The sequence below is a fragment of the Neophocaena asiaeorientalis genome, unplaced genomic scaffold (assembly GCF_003031525.2).
Source record: "Neophocaena asiaeorientalis asiaeorientalis breed wild unplaced genomic scaffold, Neophocaena_asiaeorientalis_V1.1 scaffold167, whole genome shotgun sequence".
In the NCBI taxonomy this organism is placed as follows: domain Eukaryota; kingdom Metazoa; phylum Chordata; class Mammalia; order Artiodactyla; family Phocoenidae; genus Neophocaena; species Neophocaena asiaeorientalis.
The window spans coordinates 1,147,985-1,168,554 of NW_020175022.1; the positions used below are offsets into that span (position 1 = coordinate 1,147,985).

The window sequence follows — 20,570 nt, forward strand, 5'->3', positions numbered from 1 at the left end:
CCCCGGGACTGTGCCACGCCTAGGAGGCTGGACGTGCCCCCGGAGGGCAAGCGCCCGGCCCCCGCCACCCGGCCTGCTCTCTCCGCCCCAGCTCCCCGGCTCGGGGTGGGCGGCAGCCGGAGGTTGCCCTTCTCCACGCACCGTGCACCCCCCGCGCTGCTCACCCGAGTCCCTTCGGGTGGCCCCTCCAGGTACTCCGGGGGTACCGGGAGACACCTCCTGTACCTGGGCCGGCCTGAGGGGCACCGGGGCCGCGCCCTGAAGAGGGTGGATGTCGAGAAGCCCCAGGTGCCCCTGAAGCCTCCCCTCGTCGGGCCTTCCTCGCAGTCGGCCGTCCCTAGTGGCAACCATTTTAACTTTTAAAGGGAGCTGCTCCAAGGCCTCAAATGGTACCCTCGAGGCCCATGCCCTCAAAGGCCGTGAGCGTGGACGCATCTCCAAGGACAGATCACCTCCCTCTCTCCTTGTTCCACACCTCCAGCCTTCCTGGACTCTGAGAGTCTCCCGGGGTCCCCACCCGCCCCGGGTTTATTTATTGACTGCCGACTGTCTTTCCCCCTGTCCTCGAGAGAGGAGTGGGAGGTGAGAAGCTCGCCCCCTCAGTGAGCCAGCTTTTCGGGGGGAACTGGCACACTCCCACTCCCCCACCTCCCTCAGCCAAGCTGCCTTAACTCGCCCCTCCGGGCCTCCACAGACTCGGCCCCGGGCGGGCCGCACGGCGGACGGACGGGGCTGCGCCATGCCCGTTGTGTAGAGTCCTCGGGCCTCCTGGGACGTGCCTCCTCCTACTGTGTAGGAGCCTCCCCTTCCCAATACAGCTGTGTCCCCGAGCCACTGCCTGACTTTACTCGCGGAGGGGGCGGGGCGGGAGTCGGTCGGCTGCTCTGAGCCCTTTTTCTCCAGAATCTCTGCCTTCAACTTGGCCTTGAGCTCTCTCCCGAGTAATTGGGATGGCTGCGCTCCCACCGGGGTTTATCACGAAAGATTTCCTGAAGGAGGCAAGCTAAGAAATGGTGCGTGGAGATGAACCAGGGCCCAGGAGAACCCGGGTAGAATTTAGGTGGGGTTAGGGAGGGTACTCCGAGCACGTTTCTGGACCGAGATAAGAGGGACTTTTTCGTAGAATGCTCTATGGGGTGGGGGGAGGGTATTTTTGGAGAAATAAAATGAAGCTGCAGCGTAAGTGACTGAAGTTTCACATCAGGAAATCTTGTCATAAAGGGAATTTGGCTGGAAAAACCTGGGTCGCAAGAGGGGTGGGCTGCAAAAAAAATCCCAGCAAAGTACTGGTGAAGTTAGGGGTTTGCCTCAGCAGTTCCCTAAGGAGTTCCCCTTCGCGGAGCCAGAGGGGTGCCGAGAAGCGTATTTATTGCACGCATGCGTAGCCTCCTCTCGCGGACTCCCGGGCCGCACTCGAGCCCCGCGCGCCGAAGATCAGCTAGCGTGTGTCGTGAGGTTCTTCTGGCCCGGGCTGGGTGCAGATACCTGTCCGTTACTCCCGGGGGCCAATGAGAGGGACGAGCAGGACGGCCTGCCCCGCCCACTGCCTGGAGCTAAAGACCTCGCGCGGGCGGTGGCTGCTTTTGCGGATTTACAAGTCTCGTTTTTTACCGGCGCGTGGCGGAGATATCCACCGGGTTGGAGCCCTAGGCCGCCCTGCCGCTGGCGCCTCCTGGAGGCCAGACCACGCCTTGCAGCTAAGGAAGCCTCGCCAGTTCCTCTCCGGGTTTTTTGCCTAAAAGCCCTCGACAGGAATCCGCTGGGAACAGTTTGAAGAACCCTGAGATGGTTTCTAGCTCCGCCCTTTACTGCCTGTGATCCTGCCTAGTCAAAGCTCTACCCTAAGCCTCCGTTTCCTCACCTGAAAAATGGGGTTGAGAGGCTCAAGTACGATAATGTACGTGAAAACCCTTTCTAAAGGAGAAAACATGGTATCTTGTGAGATGGCGGTTCCTTCAAACTCACCCTGGGCTATTATTCCTAACTTTGCGATCTGCTTCTACTCAGCAATACGTTTCCCTTTGTATCCTTACAAACTTCGTTTATAGATTTTACCCTCAAGGTTTTTAAATGCCCTCTGAACACTTCTCACACATCGGATAGCTTGTTCCACCAAATCTGGCTGTCCTCCAGAGTCTACCCGCTTTCTGCTTGGAGCTTGTTTCACCGGGTTGGAGAGGTCCTTTAGATCTCAATTTTTTCTCACTGGATGCTTTACTTAAACCGAGATACTTTGAAATCATTGATAGTTGCTAGATAGTGGAGGAGAGAAAGGAAGAAGTAAAGAATCTTTCCAGTCACCTGACTTCATTATCCTTTTCAAACCAAGCCAGGACAAAGAAAAATTCTAAGACTGCAACCTTTCATAGCCCTCTAAGGGCCAAGTCTCACAGATACTTCACTTCTTGCCCTGAAGGTGGTCACAAAGGGGTAAAAGATCCTCTGGTTCAAATGTAGACCCAAAAGAGAAGTACAATCGAAATTTAACAATTTACAGGTTAAAGTCCTGGTTTCAGTTTAATTGTAAAGGATGTTCATTTATTAGTATTTCTAAACTATGGGGACTTTCCTGGTGGTCCAGTGGTTAAGAATTCGCTTTCCAGTGCAGGGGACACTGGTACAATCCCTGGTCGGGGAACTAAGATCTCACATGCTGTGGGGCAACTAAGCCCGTGTGGCAATGAAAGATCCCGCCTGCGGCAACTAAGACCTGACGCAGCCAAAAATAAATAAATATTAACAAACAAAAACACTATGGCAACTTCTCTAGCCAAGAATGCCTAAGCTGGACTCTCAGAACCTTCTCAGGGCTAGTGAAAGCAACTATGTTGCAGTGAGAGCAACAGTCCTTGGACTCTGCCCCTTAATAATTTTATGGGTGACCTTGGCAATTCCACTAACCTCTCCGCGCCTCAATTTCTTTTGTAAAGTATGGAAAGAACATATGCCAACATGGGGTTTATAAAGCACCATATAAATATATAGGCTTAAATTAAATGCTTTGTGGGAAACGGTTATTTGCCCAAAATAGACTATTAAGAATGCAATTCATTAGCACTCATCCTGAAACACCTCATCCTGACAGCAGTGAATAATAAATTAGGGATAAACTGAAAGAAATTATTATCACTATCAACACAGGGATAAACATGATCCTAACTCAGGAATCTGCTGATAGTCTTTTTTTAAAAAATACATTTATTTATTTTATTTATTTTTGGCCATGTTGGGTCTTCGTTGCTGCATGCAGGCGTTCTCTAGTTGCGGTGAGCAGGCGCTACTCTTCGTTGTGGTGCACGGGCTTCTCATTGCGGTGGCTTCTCTTATTGCTGAGCATGGGCTCTAGGCATGCAGGCTTCAGTAGTTGTGGCATGTGGGCTCAGTAGTTGTGGCTTGCGGGCTCTAGAGCGCAGGCTCGGTAGTTGTGGCACAAGGGCTTAGCTGCTCCGCAGCATGTGGGATCTTTGCAGACCAGGGCTTGAACCCGTGTCCCCTGCATTGACAGGCAGATTCTTAACTACTGTGCCACCAGGGAAGCCCTGACAGTCTTTTTCTAAAATTAGGATATTAGCTCAAACTTCGTCTTTAGAAAAAATAGAATGTGCCAACAGGATAAAGTTGTCATCCTGAGGGATTTCTAAGCTGATTTCTCAGAGGTATCCTGGGAGGTTATGGAGAAACCAGGGCCCCAGTAGGCAGAGTCCAACAGCTTGTATAAAGCTTTGGGGACCTGAAACACAGAAGGTTCCACAGTCACAAAACTTGAAAAGTTGTTCAGCATCTTGGGTTCTTTGGTAGCTAAGTCATAGGGGCCTGAGCTATTATTATCTCTCAGATTTATGTCTCCTTGATGCTACTACCCCACACTTGGGAACCACACAGGTGTGAGTCACTCTCTGTTACTTAATCCAGCAGTTGACCCTTCAGAACTGTTGACTCATAAGAATTTAAGGTCACATGTATGAGAGTAAGATTGAAGTATATGGATAAAATATGAAGTCTATGAATCCAAAAGATCACCTATCTTTACCAGGTGTATTAGGGGTCCCAAGAGAAAATAGTTGACACGCTCAAAATAATGAAGGGCTCCTTTTAAAAAGTGTTGGCAAGGGATAGGTCAGTAACTGGAGGCTAGTAACAGCCTTACACCTGAAAGGACAAAGGGAGGTAATGGCTACTGAGACTTGGAAGGAGAGATTGCATTGAGTGGGGCAGTGGCCTTTAATCAAAGGATACAGCTAGGCCCAGGTGACCCCAAGGGAGGGAACCTGGGAAATCAATACACTGATTTCAGTCTTTTGTCTCCATCCAGTCTCCTGCCCAGAGCTCCCTACTGACTGAATCCAACTGGAAGCCAAAGCACAGGGAACCCGTTGATGAAATTCATACAGGTTAGCCTCCCCGGATACAGAACGAGATACAGTAAGGAGGAAAGTGACCTAAAGGAAAGACAGAAGAATCCAGCACACCTAGAGATGAAGACCCCATCCATTTCCTGCAAGAGAGGTTATCTTTGACTCTCCTTGCTCAAGTGTTGCTGACCAGCAGCTTTATGGAGATGCCTCCTGAATTAGTTTTGGAGCAAAACTTACTTTGGGGATTTTGCTAGAAAGGCTGCTTGGAGAATTTACTTCTCTCCAGTTTCTTAACTGCAATTTGAGATGAATTAAGCTGCCCAAAGTCAAGTGAGACGGTATTGTGACTAAAGGATAAACTACAGAGGAAAAAACACTACATGTAGAAACTGTAGTTTTAGAAAGAAAAAAAAATTTTTAAGCTGAGGGGCTTGGGGCAAAGTCACAGCCTGTTTTTTAATATCTACATAATGAAGATAATACATACCTTGCAAGATAGGTATGTTTGTGTGCATACAAAGTTCCTAGCTCATTGACGGACACGTAGCACAAACTAAAAGCATGTTATTATTTATGATATTGGCCTCTCTCTAAAATATCATTTTACTTTACAGTAAGAACTTTCTTAAACTTTAGGACTGTTTATGGTAGCAGAGTGCAGCCCCACACCTGGCTCAGGGGTCCCCAATAGTCTAAACTTACTGTTAGCTATCAGACATCTTGCAGAAACTCCTACATAGGTGTAATTATCACTAGGCTGCTCCCACTTCAACCTTCTCTTGTATTTTCTACCTACTGATCTTGGAGTAGAGGGCTCACTTTCACAGAGAGAGAAAATCTTAGGCAAGTTGCCCTAGTTCATGGTTTTTTCCATCATTTAAGAATATTTACCCTTCAGAGAACTCTAGGTTCCTAAATCTCCAATTCCCTTCCAACTTTCCCATATGCCTGATGATTTTTCTTACTAGGATTTTTTTTTTTTTTTTTGGCTGCTCTGGGTCTTTGTTGCTGCACGCGGGCTTTCTCTAGTTGTGGTGAGCGGGGGCTACTCTTTGTTGCGGTGCGCGGGCTTCTCATTGAGGTGGTTTCTCTTGTTGTGGAGCATGGGCTCTAGGCGCGCAGGTTTCAGTAGTTGTGGCACGTGGGCTCAGTAGTTGTGGCTCCTGGGCTCTAGAACGCAGGCTCAGTAGTTGTGGCGCACGGGCTTAGTTGCTCTGCAGCATGTGGAATCTTCCTGGACCAGGGCTCGAACCCGTGTCCTCTGCCTTGGCAGGCAGATTCTTAACCACTACGCTACCAGGGAAACCCTCTCGCTAGGATTTTAATTCAACACTTTCAGTTCTTTGCTTCTCAAGGCTTTTTGAGTTCCTGCTCTTTTTCTCTAGGCAGAGCAAAGACCATATATACATTTATGAGGTACCTGCCAGATGCACCTTATAGTTAATATGTACACAGTATTGTTTACCAAAAAGCAATTATCCACATGCAGCCTAGTACATGGTAAGCGTTCAATTTCCTAAATATTGACTTTGAGAGCTTACCTGGAGATTCTAATGTTGAACACTGATACTTATATGTCCTTGACTTTGGTTTTACCCTCATTTATTTATTTATTTTAAATTTATTAATTTTATTAATTTTTAAATTTTTGTCTGTGTTGGGTCTTCGTTGCTGCAGGCAGGCTTTCTCTAGTTGCGGAGAGCGGGGGCTACTCTTTGCAGTGCGCAGGCTTCTCATTGCGGTGGCTTCTCTTGTTGCGGAGCAGGGACTCTAGGCACGCGGGCTACATTAGTCGTGGTGCGCAGGCTCTAGAGTGCAGGCTCGGTAGTTGTGGCGCACAGGGTTAGTTGCTCCGCGGCATGTGGGATCTTCCCGGACCAGGGCTCGAACCCGTGTCCCCTGCATTGGCAGGTGAATTCTTAACCACTGCTCCACCAGGGAAGCCCTACCCTCCTTTATCTGAGAAAGGCATCTTTATTGCCGATGGAGCAGCTTTTGAGAACACTATACACTAGACGGGAACACTCAAGTAGCCAGCTAAGTGGGTCCGTTCAACCCTGGCTATCAACAGGGATTGCGCCACAACCAGACTGCTACGCATATTTACTTAATAAATATGTGCTGAATTAGACTGAGATAACAACAAGCACCTTATTAACTAAGAGTAGCTTAGAAGCCAGCAGAGCAAATGCACTATGTCCAAGCCTCCCTGGGCCTGATGTTCTTCCCGTACCCCGCCCCTTATCTTGGCATTGACTTAACTCCCACACAAGGCACAGAATCATTTACTTCAGCTACTATTCTCCTCTCTTGGTTGTTTGCTTTTAGGGAATGGAGTGGGGGATAAAAGAAGGAAAGAAGATGTAAATTAATAAGCCAGTCAAAAGTTCTCTCCATTCTCACTTCAGTTCTTACCTCAACTTGCTCTGCCTCTTAAGAATACCAGCTGAGGAGTAGCTAGATAAGGAAAAGGTAGAGAGTGTGAATGGGTCAGAAGAGGCACCAAAGAGGGGAAAGAAGATGCTCCCCCCACCAAAACCACTCTCCCACTGCTCCACCCTCATTAGCTCAGTAGGACGGGGAAAACTTGCTCTTAAGGATTATCTGTGACCAGGCAGTAGATACAATTTTTGCCCAGGAGATGGAAAAAAAATTTCAATGACACCTGAAATGGTAAGACTTTTTAGTAAGAAACATTTTTTTATTTTAAATGATAGTACAAAAATTGTATATATAATATAGATCTGTATAGGTGTACATACACACAAATGCTCACACACACACACACACACACAAACTTGCTCATCAGAATCAAACCCTATTTAATTAAAATCCTAAATAAAAAAGAGAATTATACTTAAGTTTTCTTAAAACATACTGTACATAAAGCTGTCAGACAACCCGAAAAACTGAAGATGTTTTGAGAAGAAGCTAGGCACCCCACCTACCCTTTCTCTGCTCCCCCCCCAACACAAATGGCCTTGGCAGAAGGACAGTACACAGGGCAAAGCCAGAGAAGGGAGCTGCTGCTATCATTACACTGTTGATAGAGCAAGATGCCTGAGACCAACTAGGAAGCACAGGATATAGGGTATGACCTAGATTAATTCTCAGAAACAAACCACTTAAGAATAAACAGAAAATATGTGGTAGGGAAGGAGGGGACAGAAGGAGGAAAGACAAGGCGCATAGATTAGAAATGACCTATTAATTAAATTCTAGTGACTGGGAAAGACTCAGTGAGATAAGAACAATGGGGTCACAGAGGCAGAAGTAGTTAGAGGGGAAAGGGGAGGAGAGAGACAGGGAATCACAATTTCCTGCCATTAACAAGCCAAATTGCTATGTAGTAGTCTGGAGTCTAGGGATATCACCCCACCTCCTAATCTTAAGAGAGGCTTAAAAAAAAAAAAAAAAAAGGCAGCACCAGAGGTTCAAAGCTACTTAATTTGAATTTACATCCTTCTTGCTCCTGGTCTCTTGTTAAATATACTGGCATAGGAAATAGAGTACTAACTCATAAGGGGAAAGTATCACATAAAGTGGAAATAGATAAGAGCCTAGAGCAGCACATAGGCGGTCTTAATATGTATTCCATTCTAAAGCTCCTTTTCTGGCCATACAGAGATGTCTATATAACAAGTAGAGAACAGGAGGCCATTCTCCAACAAATCTGGACAAAAACCGATTCCCACTCAATATTAAACTTCTGGGAATAGTTCACTATATGCCTCATGTCTTCTAGCTCTGAGGGTCTATAATGTTGTTTGTTAGGAAAAGAGCCCACAGAAGCTTTCTCATAATGATCATTCCTTAACAGGGTGAGATGCCTAAACTGGGAAGCAGATGTATAGAATGTCTGCTCCTTCTGCCATGGAACTTTATCTAGGGTTTCTTTCCTTTTCAGAGGTGTAAGAAATTATACAAATGCCAGTCAAAATAGCTACCATAGGAGCTGAAAGGAGGTTTGCTCTGTGGAAAGGCAGCTCCATCTCTACCCCTTACCCTGCTCTGAATCTTTCAGTTTACCAATGTCATCACACTGTATGCTAAAGAAATCTCTGCAAAGCTAGGTACTAGCTCTCCCTAGGGCCTCACTCCTCAGGTTTCTCATTACTGCCCGTTGAGCATGCCTCAGAAAAAGGGCCAAAGTAATGCTTGCTTTTTCTTCCTCAGTGTCTTTACACAATTGAAAGAAACCCTCTCTAATGTTTTTAATGAAATAAAAATATTTCCAGCTTTTACCAGGTACTTTAGAGTTGAACCTCAAATAAACAAAGAGAAAAGTGGGAAAATTCATATGTGTTTATAAATGTACACAATATATATGTGCAGCAAAGGGGTGTTAAAAATGCCTGGTCACAAAATACCTAACTTCAACTGGAGAGCCCTCTGTTAAATTCATTTCTTTTACAGCAATATAAAGAAAGTCATTTTGCATGCCACAGATTTCTAATATTACTGAGCAGATACAAACATTTTAATAATGCAGTGCTAAGGCTGAAAAAGGGGGAGAGGCAAAGGCAAAAATTATGAAACACAGATCTGACAGAGAAAAAGAACATCTTTTAAGGTGCTGAGTTCAATATACAGAAAACCTAAAGCCAAGTTCTCCCATATTTCAATTAAGAGACCTCAACTCTGGCATTACAATTAAGGGATCCCACAGAGGTAGTGATAGGAAGGGAATGTACATTTATACATTGGTAAGTAATTTCCCTGAAGCCAGGAACAAGAACAGAAATATTAAGATTTATTTCTTTCTCCTTTTTAGGGGAAAGCTTAAAACCAAAATATAAATGTAGGGTCTAATATTCCTATATTAATACTGATATTATTAAAGCAGCTTTATTTTAAAGTAGGCAATCATCCTAGGCTTCAGGTTTCTCCTGCTCAAGTACCATCTCTGAACCACTTGTCTGTTTGATTCTCTGTAATCCAACCTTACCAATAAGCCAGTTGGAATCCCCAAACCCAGAAGATCTAGGAAAATTTTTCCAACTTCCATGGCTGATCCAGAAAAATATGCAAAATCATACAATGGTACGGCCATTCATGTCTTTCATATTTAATCTAACTACTTCAAGGCATCCTGACCTACCATTCTCTCTATGGCAATACAATTAGAGATCAAGCCCTATTTCCCTTCTCTGGGATGCTAAAAGGTCTATTCCAAGTAAATAAAAACAAATGCCCTTTTGCTACCTACACCTTTCTAGACATTTCCCTTCTCTCTCTCCCTATCCCAACCCCCCCTTTAACTCCCTATCTCAGAGAGCCCATCATCAAAAATGACTTGGGCTGTATTAGATATTTTACTGGGTGGGAATGATAGGCTCTTACAAAAACAAAATAATAAGAAACTCTAAACAGTTCCCCCAAACAGTAGGTACTCTGTATGCTCAGAAGAGAGTGTTGGATGGAAACTCAATAAGAAGCCCTCAATAAGAAGCTACCTCAGAGAGTGAGGTGGTTGGGCCTGCATATTTTCTACACAGTTAACCTCCACTCCCTGAACAGGAAAAAATAAAAGAAGGAATTAAAGTCAATGTATGCACCAAGAACACACACAAAACACATCTAAAATAACACTTGGTCCCTCTATAGTTAAGCTAAAGCTTTGAAATGGCACACAATAGCAGCTTATTGTTAGCACCTGATTCACAAAGGGACTCAGAAAAAGGAAAAATATTGCAAACAGAAATAGGACGACTTGACAGCAGATACCACAATTTTACCCTCTCCCTCACCTAGGCTCCTCCACTGCATTTCTCCATCATCCCCAACAGTGCAGACTAATCTCTGATCATCTGGGAAGTGCTTAGTACTTGGTCCATGGAGAAAACCTAGCTACGCTGGCCCGTAGCCAAGATTAATTTCATAACTGATATTTTTGTATATAAACCTCTAATAGCCAATTCTGTTTGTTAAATTTGGTTTGGGGAGTTATGTTTTCAGTCTATTTTAAGCCCCAAATGATTCTGCACCTCTGGAAAACTGCAGCAAATTACTTCACTAATCAAGGTAAACAGAACCATGTTAACTGTCACATTTTATTCCAAATTAAAAATGTATGTTTTCCCCATGATTGCTAATTAAGAAAACCATATTCTAAACAGTCATTCAAATGTTTACTTGGCACAGCTCCCTCTAGTTGCTTTTAATTTACAACAAAGCAAGCAAGCAAGTCCAGGATGATGACCTCTCCATAACCCCTCTCTCTCCATCCGTATTCCCTTTTTTAAAAAAAACTCCAAGAAATCCCAGCAATGAAACACTTTCAAAAGTATATTGGCAAAGGGAGCAGGCATAGTGGGAGAGAAGAGAGTCAGGTGACGAAGCATCTGGTCAGAATCTTTGGTTCCTTACATTACGGCACTGGTAGTTCTCACTCCCTTTGCCAGCACACACTGAGCAACTATAAGGCACAAAAGCTCTGCACAAGGCCCGACCTTAAGGAAATAGAGCAATTTACTCAACCCAAATCAGATGGAGAAAGCTATACAACATCCTCAGCATTCATCTCTCCCCCTGTCTTTTCTTGCATATGAGAAGATACCATGTAAGTTCCACAGAAAGGCACACTTAGAAAACTCAACAAATTTTATGAAATTAAAAAGTTGATATTAAAGCTTGATATTACATAAATAAATGGTTGGAAGCAAGTTGTTCTGACAACAGACTACCCTCCTGATTGCGATTTCATAAAATCCAGCCAGAGCAAAGTTGGTATCTCAGGACCAGATTGTTTCTTAACCCCACAAGCCTCTTTCTGGCAACTTTCCAGCATTGTAGAGGCACAGCCTGGAGGATTTTGGATTTATATACACTTCTCTCCTTTCCAGTTTTTAAAAATTCTATTTCAGTTTCTTAAACTGGCATCTGAGCTATGGACACACAATGGATGCAAATTTAGTCAGGCAATCACACATTTCTTTTCAGTGAAATTAACTCAGGATAGTGGGGAGTGCCTGCCTGCTCCTTTGGAAGTGGAATATATTTCTTTCTCTTCCCCAAAACTTGTGTCTAATCCCTCCTTCCAATTAGGTTTCTCCTCTAACAGGTACACATCATAAATCTAAGGCAGTTTCAGGTCACTTGATGGTACAACTATAATATTAAAGGCTCTGGGTGTGTCCATATTAGGAATATTATTTTAAAATCTTTTGATAGAAAGTCAGTTATTTAAAAAACAATCAATCTGCAACATCCAGCATTCTTTTACCTCTATGCTTCAAGCAATGATGTGAGCTGAGAAATTTGGTCCTTATTCTTTTGGTCCCTCAGAAGACTTGTTCCCTAAATTTGGCTTTGAATTTTCCAGTTGCATAGAGAGCCTTCCTGAGCCCGAACTCTGTACCCTGCTATAGTTTTCTTCTTTAGGACATTTTTAATTTTTATACAATGTTTGTCCTTTGTATTTTCTTTTAAAAAGAGGAAAAAGATAGACACAGCACAAGCTGTGGCCCTTGCACATTAAGTTGAAACAGTTTCCATGGAAACTCCAGTATGAGGCTCTGTGGTCCCTACTGCCCCAGTCACTTCTGTCTCTCTCTCCTCCATCTCCCCCTCTGTAACTACTACAGCATCTACCTCAGCCACCTCTTCAACCATGGTGAAATCAACTCCATTGGGCTGTTGTCGGGCCATGGCCTCTAGTTTGAGGCGGTACTGTTCTGCCTCCTGCTCTTTCTTTAGGAGCTGGTGTCGGTATTCCTGGGCTCTTCGATTAGCCTCCTGGAGTTGCTGCTGAAGTAGCTCTCTTTCAGTGCCTTCCTGTAAAAGTAAACCGCCACAGGTTAGAATTCCTGAGAGTAGACAAAAAAGAAGGGTATGGGCCTTGAAAGTTCTGGCTTTTGAATCTTTGCCTTCTCTTCTCTCCACCACTGCTAAAAACATTACCTTGCTTTCCTCCACACTGTCTGTCATCTCTTCTATCCTTGGTTTCTTAGTCAGTGGCAATTTCTCTGCTTCTTCTGCCTCTTCTTCAATGACAGTCTCCTCTGCAACCTGACCAGCAGGTACAGTTAAAACTATAAGCCAAAGGACACCAATTGGAGGTGATGAATACATAGTAAAACAAAGAGACTTTGCTTACTTTGAATCAGACAATAAACTAAAATATAGGGCTTCCCTGGTGGCACAGTGGTTAAGAATCCACCTGCCAATGCAGGGGACACGGGTTCAAGCCCTGGTCTGGGAACATCTCACATGCCGTGGAGCAACTAAGCCCGTGCTCCACAACTACTGAGCCTGTGCTCTAGAGCCTGTGAGCCACAACTACTGAAGCCCGTCCACCTAGAGCCCGTGCTCTGCAACAAGAGAAGCCACCGCAATGAGAAACCTGTGCACCGCAACGAAGAGTAACCCCTGCTCACCGCAACTAGAGAAAGCCCGCGCACAGCAATGAAGACCCAACGCAGCCAAAAAAAAAAAAAATCATCTAAACTGAAATATATTCTCTGATATCTCACTGTTCATATCTCTTTGGATTTTATAATCAACAGGCAAGGCATGGCTTTACAGAGAGAAACCAAAAAGATTAGAGGCACTAAGACGACCTCAGAAAGGAAGGGTGAAGATTTGCAGGTTTGGAAGCCATGCAGTTAAGACCCAACTCTGAGGCTTTTATATAGAAATGTCTGACTGTAGATCAGAAGCTGTGACCACTTAGCTTACAATTCTGCAGAAATAACTTATCTAAAGTAGGTCTGATATCTTAAATAAGAATTTTGAGAAACCTTTCATGAAAGCAGTTTGCCATTAGCTGTGTCTAATTTAACTATTTCTCTTCTCATAGATAAGTGAGAAAAGGGTCAACACACATATGCACACAACACACATGATGCACTACACACCTATCCGAATGGCTAAAATTAAAAAAAAAATAGTGATAACACCAAACGCTGGCAAGAATGTGGGAAACTGGATTATTCATAAATTGCTGGTGGAAATGTAAAATGGTACAGTCACTGTAGAAAATAGCTTGGCAGTGTTTTACAAAAGTAAACATGCATTTACCATATGACCCGGAAATTTTACTTTTGGACATTAACCCCAGAAAATTGAAAACTTATGTTCCCATACAACCTGTACACGATTGATCATAACAGCTTTACTCAGATATAGCCAAAACCTGGAGACAGATTAAGTAGGCAAATGGTTAAACAAACTATGGTACATCTACACCATGGAATACTACTCAGCAATAAAAAGAAATGGACTATTGATACAAACATCAACTTGGATAGACCTTAAGGAAATTATGCTGAGAGAAAAAAGCCAATGTCAAAGGGTTATATACTGTATGATTCCATTTATATAACATTCTTGAAATGACAAAAATATAAAGATAGAGAACAGATGAATTAGTTAGTGGTTGCCAGTGGTTAGGAATGAGGTGGGAAGGGAAGTGGCTATAACACAGGAATACAGAGTAGCAAAAGGAATCTTGGTGATGGAACTGTTTTGTATCTCAACTTTGGTGGTGCTGATGCATTAAATTGCATAGAACACAAACTCACAAATGAATGCATATAAAACTGGAAAAAATCTCAATAAGGTTGGTGGATTGTACCAATGTCAATTTCCTGTCTGTAATATTGTACTAGAGTTATAAAAAATGTTACATTGGGGGCAACTGGGTGATAGGTATATGGGATCTTTCTGTATTATTTCTTACAACTATACATGAATGAATATATGATTATCTCAAAATAAAAAGTTAAAATTATACTTAGGTTTTAGGATGCATTGTGATTTTTGTTTAAAGCAGATTTACCTAGTTATTTGGTTTGGATGATTTTAACATTAGCTTGTATTCCTTGAACACTCATCAACTGATAGCAGTAGAAAGCAGCTTGGATATCTGCTAAGTGGAAATGGAAATTCTGTCTGGGATTAAAAATTTCTTACAATTAATTCACAAAATTTCAGCTCTCCTTCTTTGGGCCTGGTTAAATGCATCTGTAAAAAGTAGTGTAGTGGACTTCCCAGGTGGCGCAGTGGTTAAGAATCCGCCTGTCAAGGCAGGGGACACGGGTCTGAGCCCTGGTCAGTAATGATCCCAAATGCCGCGGAGCAACTAAGCCGGTGCACCACAACTACTGAGCCTGCACTCTAGAGCCCATGAGCTACAACTATTGAGCCCGTGCACCTAGAGCCCGTGCTCCGGGCTCAATGAGAAACCCTGCACACTGCAACAAAAAGTAGCCCCCGATAGGGCTTCCCTGGTGGTGCAGTGGTTGAGAGTCTGCCTGCCGATGCAGGGGACACGGGTTCGTGCCCCGATCTGGGAAGATCCCACATGCCGCGGAGCGGCTAGGCCCGCGAGCCGTGGCCGCTAAGCCTGCGCGTCTGGAGCCTGTGCCCCACAACGGGAGAGGCCACAACAGTGAAAGGCCCGCGTACCGCAAAAAAAAAAAAAAGTAGCCCCCGCTAGCTGCAACTAGAGAAAGCCCTCATGCAGCAACAAAGACCCAATGCAGCCCAAAAAAAATAAACAAGTAAGTAATTTTTTTAAAAAAAAATTTTTAAAAAGTAGTGTAGTTTATCTAGGCAAAACCTCAAATTTTATTTTTTTCCTTAAAACAACTTCGTTCTCATTTATTTAACTCCATTACAAGCAGAGGCTCTCACTTACTCAATGAGCCCCCCAAAACTTTAAATGATAATCATATCCACAAAAATATCAGTGGTATATTTTCAAATAAGCTCCAAGAACTTATAATACCAAAGCCCGAATTATAAAGGTTTAATTTCTATTGTTTCTTCCCATACTGCAAAGATCCATCAATTCAAATAATTTGAAAATTATAAAATCCCCATAATTATTTAGGCCAAATCAAAATTTTGATGACACAAAAGGTAATTATACCAAACCTCCTTCTTCAACCTTCAGTATTTCTGAGAAATGAAGTTGTAACGATTAGTTTCTTTCTTTTTTCAAAAACAATTTACTTATGTATTTTTAAAATATGTAATACATTCACATGGTTCAAAGCTATAAAAGCATATACATTGAAAAGCTTCCTATCCATCCCTAGCTACCCAGGTGCCCTGCCACAAGGGAACCAATGTTACCAGTGTTATTTCTGAATGTTCTTCCAGAGATAGTCTTTCCTATCCATCCCTAGCTACCCAGGTGCCCTGCCACAAGGGAACCAATATTATCAATGTTATTTCTGAATGTTCTTCCAGAGATAGTCTAAGTCTATGAACATATTAGCAAATATACATATATTTCCCTTTTTTAAAAATACAAATGTAGCATACTCTACACACCCCTGCATCTTGCTCTTGTCACTTAATATATTTTGGAGATCAGACCATACTTGTATACAAGAATCTTCCTCATTGTTTTTTTATAGCTGCATAGTATTCCATTGCATGGGTGGTGTGTATCATAATTTATTTATCCAGTTCCTTAATGACTTCTACTTAGGTTCTTTGTAATCTCTGATGATTACAAATAATGCTGTAATGAATAATTTAGTATATATGTCATTTCTGTGTGTGTGAATATAAATTCATAGAAAAATAACTTTTTAGCCAAAAGGTATATGCATCTTCAATACTGATACATATTGACAATTTGCTCTTCAGAGGATGCAGTAATTTACACTCTCACCAGTGATTTATAAGATTGCCTGTTTCCCCATACCCTTGACAATATAGTGCTTTAATGGTATCTTGCTGCAGTATTTATTTATATTTCTCTTGCATGAAAGAAGTAGGTTGAATGTATTTTCCTATTTTTTCCCTATTTTCCTATTTTCTTTTCTGTGAACTACTAGTTGACATTATTTGCTCTTTTTTCTACCAGATTATTGGTTTTACTCACAGATTTTATATATATGAGGAGAAATAGCCTTTGCCAGCCTGGCTTCTGTTTCTTTTCCTTTTTCAGAGCTTCTTTGTCCCATCTGGCATCTGGCTTTCTCCCATTCCCACTACTTGCCCTAATGCTTTTTTTTTTTTTTTTTGGCCATACCACGTGGCCTGTGGGATCTTAGTTCCCCAACCAGGGATCGAACCCACGCCCCCTGCACTGGAAGTGTGGAGTCTTAACCACTGGACCGCCAGGGAAGTCCCCCTAATGCCTCATTTTTAGAGGTGTGTTGAGTGTCTGAAGTATCTTTTAATAAACAATTGTCTAAATGGCATAACTCACCTTGCTGTCCATCTTGCATAGTTACAATAAATGGCTGGCTAATGCCTCCAGTAGGGATTGCAGTTTGGATATTACCCAGAGGGACTCCATCAGTCACTATGGTGATGACCCTCTGGCCTCCACTCCCCACCACTTGCTGGATTGATGAGTCAACAGAATTTCCTTCTATGATTTCCTCTGAATTAGCTACAGATGACAAAAGGAAACATAACATTTCAGCTTTAAAAAAAATAGAAGTACAGTAATTTCAGCCCCCTTAAAACTGATAATATCAGGGATAGAAAAACTTGAAAAAAAAAGTTAGATTCAACACAGTTCACAAAAGCAAGCTCCTGTAAACAATGCTAAGTCAGAGGCGAAAAGAAAACAGGGAGGGCTTCCCTGGTGGCGCAGTGGTTAAGAATCCACCTGCTAATGCAGGGGAGATGGATTCAAGCCTGGGAAGATCCCACATGCTGTGGAGCAACTAAGCCTGTGCACCACAACTACTGAAGCTGTGTGCCACAACTACTGAAGCCTGCGAGTCTAGAGCCCGTAGTCCGCAATGAGAAGCCACCGCGATGAGAAGCCCGTGCACCGCAATGAAAAGTAGCCCCCCAAAAAAAAGCCACAACTAGAGAAAGCCCACACACAGCAATGATAGACCCAACACAGCCGAAAATAAAATAAATAAAAATAAATTTTAAAAAATTTTTTAAAAAGAAAGAAAACAGGGAATGCATTAGAACAGTACTTTCTAAAATGTCTTCAGGGACTTCCCTGGTGGCGCAGTGGTTAAGAATCCGCCTGCCAATGCAGGGAACACGGGTTCAAGCCCTGGTCCAGGAGGATGCCACATGCCACGGAGCAACTAAGCCTGTGTGCCACAACTACTGAGCCCACGTGCCACAACTACTGAAGCCCGCACGCCTAGAGCCCGTGCTCCGCAGCAAGAGAGGCCACCGCAGTAAGAAGCCCGTGCACCCCAACGAAGAGCAGCCCCCGCTCACTGCAACTAGAGAAAGCCCGCGTGCAGCAACGAAGACCCAATACAGCCAAAAATAAATAAATAAATAAATAAAATGTCTTCATTGACATGTTAGCTTTCACTAAAGATAGGTTCTATGTACAAACACATTTTCAAAATGCTCGTTTAAATATGCTTAGATTTTTGTGTTTATTTTGTAGGAAGTATCAGAGACCCTAATAGACTAATGAGCATTGTGACTCTCTAATATAAAATAAGATATGCTGAGTTTCCCAAACATATTTGATCTCAGAACTCCTTTTTCAGAAAGCATCTTGAAAGTCTAAACAACTTTAGAGAGCTTAGAAAAATAACTATAGAGATCTATTTCTATAAGAAATAAAGGCATTTAATAGTGAATTAACAAAATAAAATGTCAAGAAGTCAAAACATTGAAGAAGTCTGATAGACAAAAATAGTAGATGGCTTCTCTCATCTGACAGATCAACAATAACATTAACAGCAATGATACTATGTGCCAGGTACCTTTCTAAGAGCTTTACATGTATCATGTTGAATAAAGATTTTCAGTTTGGTTAGTCAGTATCCCCAATAACTATTAGGGGAAACAGCTCCTACCACTATGAAATTTCTATATCTAAAGAGTCACAAGTAGAACTTTGCAATAAGTGGGGTAGGGACTATCCATATGAGACACATTCAGGCAGTTCAGTGGAAATAGAGCATCCACACCTCTTAGAAACAAAGAACAGTTAAATGTTATAGCTGAAAGGACCCTGATAGGTAATCTAATCCAACCATCATGTCAGAGATGAGGAGACTGAGACCTGGAGAAGTTAAATGATTTATCCAACATCAAAGAACGAATCAAAAGAATAACAAGCACAAGTTTAATACATTGCTTTTTCCTCTGCCATGCTGTTCACTCATACACATCTGAGTAGAGATCTTTATGATTGTTGTCAGTTGGAAAAATAGGATTGGAGGAATGTTCTCAGCATCCAAGTATCAACGGCAGAAAGAAATCAACAATCTGCTTTCATTTATGATGGAGCAGACTGCCAGAGGTTTCCAGAAAGATTCCTAAATGATTATTTAGCCCTACCTATGACTATTTGTCCCCTACCTATATGAAGCCTTAAGCCTTTTCCCTGTGGGTCACTAGCTCGGGCTAAGTGACCTGAAACCTTTCTGTTTTAAAATAAGAAGGGCACTATACAGAATGTATCTTCACAAATCCACTGGAAATGCCAAAATAACATCTCCAGTGAAAATAGAAGCAAGCCAACCTGAGGTACAAAGAATATAACAATGAGCCAGGTAGCAGTCCCATGTATTTTGATGCTTTAATACAAGATATTTAGGCTGCTACTTTGAATCATTCTATGATAGCATCAGACAAAGCATAACATAGAGTATTTCCAAAACTCTGCTAATATAAGACTAAACATTTCAATCTGATGCAACTGGAGTCAGGATAAACAAACCTGAAGCTGCAAAACTACAAAGGAATAACTTAGTCATTCTCTGATATTATTCGGCTGACTGATTATATCACTTAGCGATTTTTCTTTCTGATGCTCAAAGACTCTACATCTCTTTATCCTAGCTGTCTCTAACCATAATTCTTTAACATTTCATGCAAATTAAATCTGCTGGAGATTCAAAAGCAAAAGAAGAAATGGTGATTCATCCAGCAGATATCCCTTACCTACCTGTGGCTCTGTGTGAGTTGCAGAGCGGGGCTGATGCCTCAGCAAGAGCTGCAAGGGTGGCCAGCACTGAGGTGGTAGAATTTGAGAAGTGTACTGTTGAGGAGGCATGGGGGTCACCTATTTCGGTAAAAAAGGCAAATGAGGTCCAGTGGAGAGAATAAATTGAGATGAACTAAAAATGGCTTATTAAATCAAAACCTCAGATTTTCACTCTAATGTGCTTAATCTTGCTCTCTAATACAAACTTACAAAAACCAATTATCATGGTGTTAAAACTCTTAAGGTTTAAAGTCTTCTCTTTAAAGTGGATTAAGGTAATATGCTTGGTATAGGGCCACACTACATTCCCTTCATTTGATCATTCCCTTGGCATTGCCAATGCTGAGCATCAGTAGCTAACAGACCAAGAGTGCCACCCACTCCCTAGGCTGGCTATGCAGAGCTCTCCTTGGCACCAGGCAGTAAGGGTACAAAGCATGCCTCACCCCAAACTAAGCAGTGTTGAGGGAATAGGCCCCTCCTGGGCTTTATTCAACCATGCTACTTCTATTCATCAGCTAGAGAGGTGAGAAGACTAGGACTGACCTCAAGTGCAAGGACATTAAAAACCTGAAGTTTCACATATTGAATGTCAAAGGCTAAACAATTACCTACTTTAGTTAAGTCATGATGTGCTTTTCAAAAACAATTTGTTCATAATCTTTTTCTCTTGTATCTGTGTGATATCCTTACAGCTAAGTTCCAAGAGGGAACTGTATTAGATCTGGCAATAGGCACTCCTAACTTTGTGAACTGAAAGTATTACTCAACAGTTTTGCATAAATCAAACCTTTATAACATGAATTTCATTTCCCTCTTTCACTATAATTTCAGAGATACTTATTGTACCAGTTGTGAATTAATTGCTTCTTGGCTGCAAATCCACCCTTCTTTGCCGTATCTTGTGATACTGAAGCTGGACCCCATAAATATTTCTTGTCATCTGGCATGAGATTAAGTTTTGTCATACAGAAGTAGTGGCTGCTCCCCTTACTGGCTATTCCTGAGTTCTCCTCTCCTCATGGTAGTTACTCCATTGTTACTAAAAAGTGTTTATAAATTAAGTTTATAAGCTTATAAATTATATACTTATAATATATATATTTTTTATTATATATGTATAATAAAATAGATATATTTATTTTATATGTACAATAAAATTACGTATAATAAAACTACACCATATGTAGCTTTGTCACCTGACTGAAATGTGACTGATAAACTTCTTTTCTTTTCTTTTTTTTTTTTTTTGCGGTATGCAGGCCTCCCACTGTTGTATTCTTTTTAAATGTGCTCTTTTTTTTTCTTAATTTCATTTATTT

At 42.3% G+C, this 20,570-nt stretch overlaps 2 protein-coding genes across 9 annotated transcripts in view; one reads left to right on the forward strand and one right to left on the reverse strand.

Annotated features, from left to right (window-relative positions):
• The window catches only part of SEMA6C (semaphorin 6C), a 10,561-nt gene extending 10,098 nt beyond the window's left edge, over positions 1 to 463 (forward strand). The window contains 1 exon segment of the mRNA XM_024762860.1: positions 1 to 463. This exon segment is cut by the window's left edge and continues 34 nt beyond it. Coding sequence (XP_024618628.1) covers positions 1 to 363 — 363 coding nt within the window. The 3' untranslated portion in view covers positions 364 to 463.
• Positions 464 to 3,471: 3,008 nt separating this feature from the next.
• The window catches only part of GABPB2 (GA binding protein transcription factor subunit beta 2), a 31,777-nt gene continuing 14,678 nt past the window's right edge, over positions 3,472 to 20,570 (reverse strand). For 2 of the 8 annotated variants that reach the window (XM_024762884.1, XM_024762877.1), the window contains 4 exons: positions 19,210 to 19,326; positions 16,528 to 16,713; positions 12,258 to 12,388; positions 11,575 to 12,131 (listed from right to left, as the gene is read on the reverse strand). In XM_024762884.1, the coding sequence (XP_024618652.1) occupies positions 11,832 to 12,131; positions 12,258 to 12,388; positions 16,528 to 16,713; positions 19,210 to 19,326 (734 nt within the window). In that variant the 3' untranslated portion in view covers positions 11,575 to 11,831. Of the gene's footprint in view, positions 3,731 to 6,770; positions 6,813 to 11,190; positions 12,132 to 12,257; positions 12,389 to 16,527; positions 16,714 to 19,209; positions 19,327 to 20,570 lie in introns of those variants that run through there. The other 6 variants (XM_024762885.1, XM_024762882.1, XM_024762881.1 and 3 more) reach the window with 5 other exon arrangements.